At 44.2% G+C, this 11693-nt stretch overlaps 1 protein-coding gene across 1 annotated transcript in view; it reads right to left on the bottom strand.

Moving 5' to 3' along the window:
* AstCC (Allatostatin double C) overlaps positions 1-7357 on the bottom strand; it is a 286755-nt gene extending 279398 nt beyond the window's left edge. The window contains exon 1 of the mRNA XM_075683484.1: positions 6710-7357. Within this exon, the coding sequence (XP_075539599.1) occupies positions 6710-6955 (246 nt within the window). The 5' untranslated portion in view covers positions 6956-7357. The remainder of the gene's footprint in view (positions 1-6709) is intronic.
* Between the last annotated feature and the right edge of the window lie 4336 nt (positions 7358-11693).

An 11693-nucleotide genomic window follows, 5' to 3' on the forward strand; every position in this document is an offset into this window, starting at 1 on the left:
TCAGATTCCCTTTCCCTCTGGAGCATATGTTTTTAAGTTCAAAAGTATAAAAGCTTGAAGTGCGAAAAAATACCTTGGGAAAGTATATACTGCCTTTTCGGCAGCCATTGGATGAAATGATTCTAAAAACAGGAAAACCGCAAACTATGTTGATGAAGAGAAACGCTTAAAGTATAGACCTACTGCCAATTTAGCCAACAAAGGTAAGAAGAAAAGTTAAGAAGCCCGAATAAGAAAGCTAGCATTAGAAAGGTCTTTGACCTGCAATGTACAATGTAGCCCATAGATGTGCTAGTGAATGAAGCTGAGGGGGTGACGCCCAGTGCTCAGACGATACCCACCCCCTTTCACAAACTCCGTTCGTCACACTGACAATACCGATGGTCGTAACTATTGCGCTGGGGCGTTATTTTGGGCACTGTCAAATTCTTCCAATCAGCGACGCCGTAGCGCTTCTACGAGCCAATGGCAGAATGCAATATGGTTTACTGGACGAAATGATTGAATTTGACAATACCCAGAATAACATCCCCGGTGCTAAAATTACAGCGGGAGACTCCACAATCGGCTCGAAAGTCCGTTTTACAGTTGTGGCTGCAATCATGAGGGCCCTATTTTTCTGGATTGCTTGCTTACTGGCAGTTGCAGAGGTTACGTTTTGTTGCGAATCAAATGAGCAATATTTCACCAATGCACTGTCGTACAGTTTTCCACAGCGTAAGCAGTGGTTGGCACAAAATAAACCGAGAAACTCGGTTGATGTTTGCACTCTTCATTGGATTGTCATGCAGGCTACCATTGGTGTTCGACTGGAGTCTAAAACCGTGAGTCCCTAAACTGATCTGAACTGCCCCTTAGGTTCTTTAACTCTGCGGTAAACACTTATTATATTTCAAGGAATCTCAGCCGCCGTCTAATTTCCGATGACCTGGCGGAATTAAAATCGTGCATATCGAGTTAGTGCACCACGCTGGGCGCTTGTGCATTGCCTAAAATAAGAGCTTCCTTTAAGAGATACCTATACATTGATCTAGCCGCAAAAAGATGAGCAATGATATTCTAACTTCAAATTATTATTTTCTTCTGTTGTGATTAGTGCGCCCTCTACCGCACAGATACTTGATCAACTAGACTGGCAGGACGGTATGACGAACTGGGTGAATAATCGAGAGTTAAACTGATGATGCGCACTAGTCGCAAATTCCAACCATGTCTCATGCACCTGGGACTGCATCAAGAGCAAAAAAAAGTCACGAGTTAGTACCAAATTAATTGAACCTGCTGACAGCGCCACCTTTATGTCTTGCAGAGAGGAGCGTGAGTCCGTCCTGCACAGGTGGATTTTATTTACTACCCTACTTTTTTTCTATCTTCTCTGTACAGGCATGCTAGAGTAAAGATCGTTAGATGTCTGAATACTCAGATGGTCAGGACCATTAAATAAAGTTGGCACCTGTTTCCAGCGCAAAGCTCCAAGCGATGAAAACGAGGACGCGCTACGAGTAATTGTTGTCAATGCGCATTGTGCGTCAAACGACAACATCCGTAGCCCTGCGCTTCCGGGCTTTTCATTAACTGAAATACGTTCAGTGCATCAAGCCTTGTTAGGCAGGCAAACCGTCAGCAATACACGACTGCTCATACGCAATGGTCCGTTGCCGCTGTTCGCGCAGCGAGCCATAGGAATGGCAGTTATGAGATCGTAACTGGACAGTGCCGAGATCACGAAGTATGGCAGACCAGAGAAATTAGAGGAAAAAGTAATTGCGCTGCGGATGAGCATATGCGCTCGTGCAGTGCACGCGACGTAAGCGTGTTTCCGAAACTACGCAGTTAGGTAACATGAGAGCAATGTGAAGCTAAAGTGCCTTGCAACGGAGAAAGCGCTCGAGAATGAAAATCCTAATAAATAGCTCGGGCCATGCAAAACATAGCATTCTGTCTGTACAGTGCTTAACTTCATGAGGAAGATCGTGCTCCTTGCATCGCAACCTCAAGTGGAATCGGTTCCCTACTTTGCCATTTGTTGGGCGCGTTGGTAAACTGAAAGCATATTTAGCGCCAGCAAACAAGGACGGAAGAGAGACGACACCACAATGCGCTATAATAAATTTCAACATTGCAATTTGTTGGGCGTGTTGGTAAACTGAAAGCATATTTAGCGCCAGCAAACAAGAACGCAAGGGAGACGACACCACGATGCGCTACTGTGGTGTCGTCTCCCTTCCGTCCTTGTTTGCTGGTGCTAAACATGCTATCGGTTCCCTGCGTGGGCCACATGACACGAGTGAGAGAAGCAGCATCGTGACACAGCCAAGAGAGTCACGACAACGAAGAAGCGTAAACGTGGGCAAATCTGGTGAAACTGGTCTGGCTTTTAGGACAACGTGCAATCAGTATTTAAAAAAACCTAATGACTCGATCGTCAATGACTTGTGTTGCTGCGCTTCCATATTCATGGGCGTTTTTAACGACGTTCAGGTTCAGGCTATACAAAACATTGCTCAGGGGCTACGCGTTGCTTAAAAAACAGCCACGAAACGACTGCCTGTCAGGATCGCGTGCAATTGCGCGCAACACGCATTCTGAATAATTTTTTTTTCTTTTTCCCTGTTCCCTTTACGCTGATTCATCCTCCTTTCTATCTTATTTCGAGACATGGCCAGTGATTTAATTTTGTTACAGTATATAGGGTGCAAGGAACTAAGCCTCCGCGCAATGCAACCGGAGCTGCATGGGGGACGCTGGCAGCAAAGGAGAACAAATTCCAACTGTTTAAATAGCGAATTTGTCATATTCATTACACTATAGCAGGCGCAGATTACCAGAATTTTGATTTTACCACGGCCTTTACCATCCACAAAGGGGCTCAAAATGTTCACAACCGAGCTCCACTAAGTCAAATACACATACTACGGCACTGCCTTAGACGTAGCGAGAGACTTCATCTTCATGGAAGCAGCTCCTTGCAATCTGGCAGGAAAGATTCCCAGTGGCCACGAGCGATCACAGAGGTTGCGAATTTCGATTCAAATACGGAGAAGAAAGATTACTAATGACTGAAACACAAGAAACGGCATAGAAGAATAAGGCGAGGTTACTTTGACCTTCATTGTCGTTGCGCTACTTGCCAAACGAACAAATGAGCGTAGAGCGAGCACAAAAGAGCTGACCTACCAATAATACCAGGTAAAAAATATAATTTTGGAAGACACAAGATACTAAAAATTTGTGGGAAAAGAAAAAAAATATGTTATAACAGAAGATGCCGACTGTTATATTTAGGGAGGCTGTGGACAGCACTCCAACTCCGCTCCCGCTCTCACTCCGCTCAACACTCCCAACAAGGATGATCTGGGCGACAGATCATTCTTGTTTATGTTTATTCGCGAGCCATTCACGTAAGGAGACCAGCAAATTCGGTTGCACTGGCGGTTGGCGCTGCAGTAGAAAGGGGGGGAGGGGGGCAGGCCTCAAAAAGCAAACGGCTTCGAAAAATCAGGTTGAGAGATCAGTTGGGGTTCATGCTTCGTATTCTTTATACATAAATTTCTCTATAAGTAGACGGCTAGCGCAAAATTGTACATCTATTAGGCGGAATGCAGCAACTGTGAAGGATCTTTAAAAATTGACCGTTTTCCAATACAATTGTAAATTTTATTGGAAAATAAAATTTTCGGGTGGTGTGCCTGCCGAGCACACCACCCGAAAGAAAACAGGATCGTACATATTGAAGCGCAAATTGCCAACTGTTTCATTTTTGGAGTAAAACGCGTATTTGTCTGTTCAAACTGACTGCCTTTAAAGGTAATCAGTGCTTCTTTGTGTCAGTTCGTATTTTTATTTCGGCTTGCTGCTCACTCCGCGTTGCTTGTTGCCTATAGCATGCCGACAGTAAGCGTCAACCAAACTGCACAGTTGATCGCTCTCTTGACTTTCTTCATCCGAAAGTCTGCACGCTAGTTCTCAAAGTAGTGAAATCATGTGAGATTTCCTAGAAATCGCTTGGAGACGACACGCGTCTGTCTACGCTGAAGAATCGCAGCACACAAGGCATACAATGCTACGCTTGACAGGCTGCAGCGCCGCAGCCTGTCACCCTTGAGCTGATTCAGAGGACGTTTATTTGCCGGGAATGGAAGCAGATAACGGAGGACGCATTTTGCTACGATCGCTTTCATTTTCAGTACGACCTGGCTGTCGCAATGGCCTCCCACGAATGCGTGCCCCCGCTGTAGCAAGGATCATTAAAGAGCGTAGGTTAGGGCCTGTTGGTATTCCATAACCGAGGTTTTTTAGCGCACGAAAAGGGATGAGAGACAGTGGCAAGACGCTGTGTCCACGTCTTGCCACTGTCTCTCGTCCCTTTTCGTGCGCTAAAAGAACCTCAGTTAAGGATCTTTAATTTTGTTTGGACGGATCACATGATAATAACAGACTTGAGAGGAATAGAATCCTAACGAAGCACGGTCAGTAAACACAAAAGTAGCCAGTGGGCTAATACACATCTTAAAATGAACAGTGCGACGAGCAGAAAAGTACCACGGTTTAGAACATGGATGTGTATATTACAAAGGCCGCAAAATATATTATTTTAAAAAAAGCAACTGTACTGAATAAGCTAGCTCCAGTCTAACAGGACTAATATTCATTGTGCAAAATGCAGTGACCAAAAACAGGCCGTTTGCATTATGAGACCCGAAAGAGCCGCATAACACAACCCGCGATGCAATTAGTGGTGTAAGAACTTCTGTGTTGCAAAAAAGGAGAGTACAAACCGGAATATTTTTAAGAGGAATACAGAAATTTATGAATAAAGGTGAAAACTGTGTGCGTCCGCCTATGCTGCTGTGCTGCTCACTTGCACACCGTATCTTTATCTTAAAATATCTTAAAATGAAAATTTTCCACACACTAATCTTGCATTTGAAGATTTGTAACGCTGTTCTGGTTTGTACAGGCAACCTGAAAAAATTGTGAGATGATCCAATTTGATCAAGAATTCTAATGCGGACAGAAACTCTAAACATGGACTTCCACGCACTCGAAGTTGCAAGATATTTTTCATGACTTGTACTACATGGTGTGAGGAAAAAACCATTAGAGCACTACCGTCTTATTTATCAGAATTGAGCTGCAAACCATGCTACTGATCTTCAGTTACGTCTAATATTAAGCGCGGACTTTAAACAGGACAGTGAGGCAGACAAAGGACAGGTGTTATTCCGTGTTGGCCTCACTATACCATCTAAATTTCGCTTAATACACGACACAAGAATGGACCAACTAGCGCAGCAACATATTATATAAAGATCGTTCGTTATTATCATGAAAACAACTGCCTATACATCATGTAGTGGGCAATCTTGTGCTCTTTCGTTATACTTATATGGTTCGCCCAGGTCGAGCGAGATTTTTTCTTGTAGAAATAAAACGCAACTACTGCAATACATTCTCACGAAAATCGACTTATGTGGTGTAATAGAGTGAGAGCAGCATTCTGGGCAAATTGCTAATCCATTACTCAAGTAATATTGCGCAACAAAAAAAAAAGAAACATGCGTAAGAGATGAAGACGCACCAAGCGCAAACTTTCAACTAAGTTTATTGTACCACTGAACCGGTTTTATACATGTGAAGCAGTGTAGACTGCGCATGCGGATTTCATGCGCAGTCTACACTTTAAGCGCATGTATGCGCATGCCCAGTGTACACTGCTTCACATGTATAAAACCAATTCAGGGGCACAATAAACTTAGTTAAAAGTTTACGCTTGGTGTGTCTTCTCTTACGTCCGTGTCGTTGGTTTGTTGCGCAATATTACTTGAGTCGTGTAATACAGTTTGCGACAAATACCTGCGGAAAAGGTGAGGCGTTTCTTTGTTATACTTTTTTTTATCAATTTTGTTTCCTTTTGCACCCAGTAGTTACATACTCCATTTTTTTTTCGGGTTAGAAAAATACACGTGCGATTCTTTATTTGCTATCTTTAGGGACTGTCATAATAAATGAATGCGTAGTAGCTTTAACCAACAATTTAGAATGAACGGTTGCACTAAATGAACTTCTGCCGAGAATCCGACGTACTTGATTAATAGTTACGCCTTTGCAGCAAGTCACACGACTTCTGCACGCTAGATTGTTTTCGCAGACAACACGTTCCTTTCAGCCGTTTTCAAATCCCTAAACACACGCTACTATGCTTTTCGCTTTTCTAAAGTGAATTACGCGGCGTAAAAATGGTGGATCTCGAGTTTTCTTCTTGCTTCTGAAAGATAAAAGCTGTCGGAAGTCTTCTGCTTTCGTGGAATCCAATTATTATCTTGAATAATGCATTTACGCTAACCCAGTAACGTCGTGTGTTTACCTGCTGCGAATATGTGTAGCACGTTTGGGGGTTGTGACGACAGGCTCGGTTAAAAGTTTTTTCCATCAACAAGAGCGGGTTGCTTCGCTCCACTACCATTTATTTACTGTTTTGCCAGAGCAACACAAATATAATTAAGGGAAAATCTAACGTCGCAAAAAAAAACGGCTCCCACAAAGAAGGTTTTGTCAACGCAAAACCTCTGTTCTGTCACTTGACATTTGGACAGAAGAGCAAATGTCTCTTACGGGATATTTCTTTCGGTTCACAGTAATTAAGGCTGGTAAAGCGTGACGAGAGGTAACCGGTAAAAAGGACCATGCAAATGCTCTTGAAACTCACCATGAAATCGTAGACGTGACTATCGGCCTGTAGAGTCGGGTTGAATCGCAGAAGGTCTGGAAGTGGGTCCTCTTCCCGAGATGACAAAGCAAGGTCATCTTCCTCCAAGCTCACCGAAGGTGTAGCGGCAGCTCGTGGACTTCTTGCACTCCAGGACTCGCCCCCCGCCGTCACGGCGAAGCTCACGCTCAGTAGAATAACGACGAGCACAGAAGCGGACAAATCACGCGCTAAGACGAACCCCATTCGTGTTGATGTTTTCTGGCGCCTGACGCGAAACGGATAATTGTAAGTTACTGCCACGAAAAACTGAATAGCCTTCGTCCTTTGGCACTAAATTACTGTTTACAGTTTTCTAACGAAGGAGAAACAGGTTCTTAAAAGTCTGTGGGTGAATCAAGATGGGAACGTTGCAGAGCAGCCAGGCTTTTCTACGTTTGGTTGGTGCGCGAGTAAGCGAGAAATAAACGCTTATGCGAAAACAGGAACTAAGTCAACATGCAAAGAAAAGCACCGATAAGAACTGTGCGAGATGTTCAACCTAGGGCAATCTGTCTCTCAAAGTGAGGCGGTGAGTGGCAAACGGATTGCGTCTTCGTCGCCTGTCCTCTCGCACTGGCGTCAGGCCGATGAAGAGCGCACGCGACCGCGGTCTGGGGACAACTTGCCAAGAGCGCCCTGCGTGCGTCCCTTTGTGCCCACTTTTGCGAGGGATTTTTCTCGCCCGTACCCGGCGCCTCTCTCCCTCGCCACCAACCGCGCGCTTGTTCTGCGCCCTGTTGATTCTGGAAAGAAGGGAAGCCAGAGAGGGCGACGCGCAAACCAAAACCGAAACTCGCCGACTCTCCTCTTCCCGTCTTCCTACACAGGTTAAGGGGGAAGGGGAGCGAAGAGAACCGGGGCGTCACGCATTCCGCGGGGAAAGTGAAGCGCCGCCGAGAAAGGGAAATCTTAGGGAGGCGCGAACAGAATCGGAGCGCTGCGCATGCGCCGTTTGAGAGCGAGCAACCGCGCGCGCTCCCGCGCGGCACGTTTCCTGCTGGCGGTGGCCGTGTCGGAGTGCTTCCACTGCCGACGCAACTGTCTTTCAAGCTTCGTGTGACGTCCAGCCCTATCTTCTAAGGAGGCAAATCACGAAGACACAGGAGTGAGATTTTTGGCAAAAATCAAATGTTCCGACTGAGATACTCCCTTGGGTCTCTTTGACCATCATTGGTCCCTGTGCCATAAAACACCATATAAAATCATCATCATTGAGATAGCAAATTATTGCAGGAAGGTTAATATTGCTGTACAATCCAGACATTTCATTCATTCATTCGCAAAACTTTATTTCTGTCCTGAATCCCGGTCTTTTCAGACCGAGGCGGGCCGCGTCCATGTCGGCACCGCGAGGCCGAGTCTTATGGCGTCATCGTGGACCCTCTGCACAGCCCGTAGTTGATCTTGATATGAAGAGCTTGCTATCATCTTGTGCCAGTAAAGCCATTTTTCTTCGGGGTCGGCGAGAGTCGCGGGACAGCCCCTAATCCGGACAGGCTGAATGTCATACAACTTATCAACGCTAAAAAGAAGCCCCAGCTTAACAGTTGTTGCGAAGAGATATTTACTTTGGTCCTCCTAATAATGAGAAAGATGCTTTCCAGAAGAAATTGAAAAAAAAATTGTTGCATTTCCAACTGCGCAATTACAAAAAAAAAAAGATCTGTTATCAGAATTCTGCTAAGTATAGCTGTTCACCTATATAAAGGGAGCTAAATTAGAACAGATCGTGCGTATTGGTACTATCTAGTTCAACGACAACGAGTACCTTTTGTGTTTGTGGTTCTTTATGTTACTTCATGTATTTATAATTACTGAGAGAAATATTTTGTCCAGAGGTGCTTGATGCTACAACCACTCCTGTTATTACGCAATACTTTCTATGTGAAACAGGGATACTGCCGCGATATATGGGCACCACGTGTACCAATTATCATGTATTACGAGACATGAGAAATAAGTTGAGATAAATAGGCCTTTCATTAAGCCCAATCTACCTCGAGCAGCTACCGCATTTAGAATTTCTGCCGCTTTGCACTAGGGCAGGTATTATTAGAACCTTCGATTTTGTGGCACATATCCACTCTGGGAAATTGTCAAAGAAACTCCTGCTCTATGAAATGTCAAATATGAGGAGTTTTGCTACAGATAAGGTCATCTATCACAAAGCTCTAGGTAGGAAATACAACAAAGACAATGAGATAATGAGAATGCAAAACACTCTAAAAAATTATACCATAATGGAAAACACTCAGAAAATTCCGTGGGTTGAGTAGTGTATTGAGCAATCGCCAACATTTTTTAAAATCCACAATATTTTAATTATTGATGTCAACTCTTGCTGTAAAATGTATTATGTTCGCAGAAGTCGGAATAACATGCAGTTGTTATTGCAAGCGTTGTACATGTAGAAAGCATCACGAGCCCACGTGGCCTTTTGCAGGACACTAATGTAAACATTGCTAAAGAGGTGGGAGCAGCAAATTGTTCGGTAAAAACGTGTGGAGAAGTAGAAGGTCTGCTCTAGTTCTCCTGAGTACAAGGGTGGGCGAGTACAAGGGCTAGAGTTGGAGGTACCAACGTCCTGCAAACTAGCTATACTTATCTTGTAACGCCGTTCCCTGCATTCGAGGTTTATTTCAATGGTGCACGACAGAGAATAGGCTTTAATTTTAGGAAGTAGTCAGGGTTTCTCACATCCGTCAGGGTTCTAACATCCGTAGCTGTCTAACAGACAGCTAGCGCCTATGACATTGAACACTCGTTATATGAGAACCCTATTGTGGACCCACTGTGGTGGTGTAGTCGCTTCGGTGCTGTGCGGGTAAGTCTCAGGGCGCGGGATCAAAACCCGGCTACGATGGCCGCGTTTTGACGAGAGCCGAATGCAAGAAGGGCCGTGTACCGTGTATTTGGTCCATGTTAAAGATTAAAGCCTGAGGAGTCGACCTTGATGATCTGTTTTATTTATTCACAGTGCCCTCAAAGGCCATCAGTTGAGGATATTGCATAGGAGGGGTAAGTACAAACAAAAGCGATTAGAAGGAAGTAGTCGCAAAGAGCCGTAGGGTTGAAACACGCAGCAAAACTATGCTAAGAGAGTTTAGCTAGCAGCAAAAAAAGTCAGAAAATGTACCCACATTGATAGAGAGAAGTAGTGCACAGAGCACAATCATATGTGTGAAAAATATACACACTCACATAGTCTTCGACATTAATACATGTATTCTATTGTAACTCACAACAAACAACACACTAATAAAAAGGCAACTAATTGACAGAGCATGGAATGTCATGAAAACTTCCAGGGTCAGTTTCAGAGGTAATGCAAGTGGCAATGTCGCTTCCATTCAATGATAGTATGGGGTGTACGCGTGCACTATGTAACGTGTGACAGGACATGCGCTTGATTTTGAAATGGTGATCGAGGCATGTGAAATCGTCAAGAGCTGAGTGAAAGAAATCGTCATGAAGAAAAGTATGATGATAAATTTTGTGAAGCAGGTAGGGACGCGTTGAGTCGGCAAAGAGGTAGTGCTCGTAAATCAACGTGTGCTTTTAATGACGGAAACGTTGGTGTAAGATGAACAGACGGAAAAGATGAAGCGAGCAGCATGGTTTTGAATAGATTCAGCGTCGTTGAGGATGTATGTCTGACCCGGATACCATATTGCCGATGGGTATTCGAGCTTCGGCCCGATTAGTGTGGCATGTGCAATTCGCGCATGGTAACACGAGCGTGATTTAGGTTGTGTTTGATGATACCAAGAGCGCAATTAGCAGCTGCATGAGTGGAGCAAATGTGATGATTAGTCATGAAGTCGTAGTGTATACGAACGCCTAGATACTTCTGGTTGGGATGAGTCCCACACTACTGCGCTCTAAGTGATATGAAGTGGAGACTCGGGTGGTGCTGTTGGTAAATCACAAAAATTTAGGTTTAGTAGGATTCAGGGGCGTTAACGATATCTTACACCATGTGTTGATTGCGTCTAAGTTATTTGAGAGAGTTATATGATTGTTATCACATTATACGTTACGATAAAGTACACAATCACCGGCAAAAAGGTAGTACAGGATAAAACACAGCCAAGTCATTATTATGCACATGGAGCCGTCACAGCCCAAGCACTCCGGACGTGACGTGACTAAAGGTGGAACGAGAGTTGTTAGCACAGGAGCACTGTAATCTAGATAATAAGAAAATCACTTATTCACTCTAAAATATGGGGATGAATATTACGTCCTAAAAGTTTAGCCAGGAGCCTGTAACGACGCAGACGATCGAAGGCTTTCGAGAAGTCTAGCAATACGTCGTCAACATGGAATCCGGTGCAATAAAATGTCTACAAGTCGTGAAGAAATCCAGCGAGCTGTGTGTCTCAAGAGTAACATGTTCTAAAGCCGTGCTGGTACTAAATATAAACTGTGATTTTCGATATAGTTGATGACTTGCGAATGAATAACGTATATTTTTAGTTTGCAAATTGTGCTGGGTAATTCTATTGGTGGGTGATCAAGAGGTGAAAAACGTTCGCCAAATTTATAAAATGGGGTGTCTTTACCTGCTCGCCAGTCTTGAGGAATGAAACCAGTGCAAGATGATTGCGTGAACATTGCGGACAGTATTCGAGAGAGACCCTGTGACGCATTCTTGATTGGTTTGCTATTAAATCTGTTGTGATCCAACGCAGATGACGTTTTTTGTCTTTTTAGTAAAGTAAGGATGCCCGACTCGTTAATCACAATTTCAGACATGCTGATATAGGATCCTGCGGTCCAGTCACAGGCGATGACGGAACAAAATACCAAATTTAGTTACTGTACGCACTGCAGCTCGGGAACTACGTCGCCACCAGAATTAGTTAGGACTTTGTCAGGCTGAGAACGTGGATTTATTATGCCCCAGAATTGTCGAGGGTTATTCGTCAGTAAGGATACT

This window comes from Dermacentor variabilis, chromosome 3 (assembly GCF_050947875.1).
Source record: "Dermacentor variabilis isolate Ectoservices chromosome 3, ASM5094787v1, whole genome shotgun sequence".
In the NCBI taxonomy this organism is placed as follows: domain Eukaryota; kingdom Metazoa; phylum Arthropoda; class Arachnida; order Ixodida; family Ixodidae; genus Dermacentor; species Dermacentor variabilis.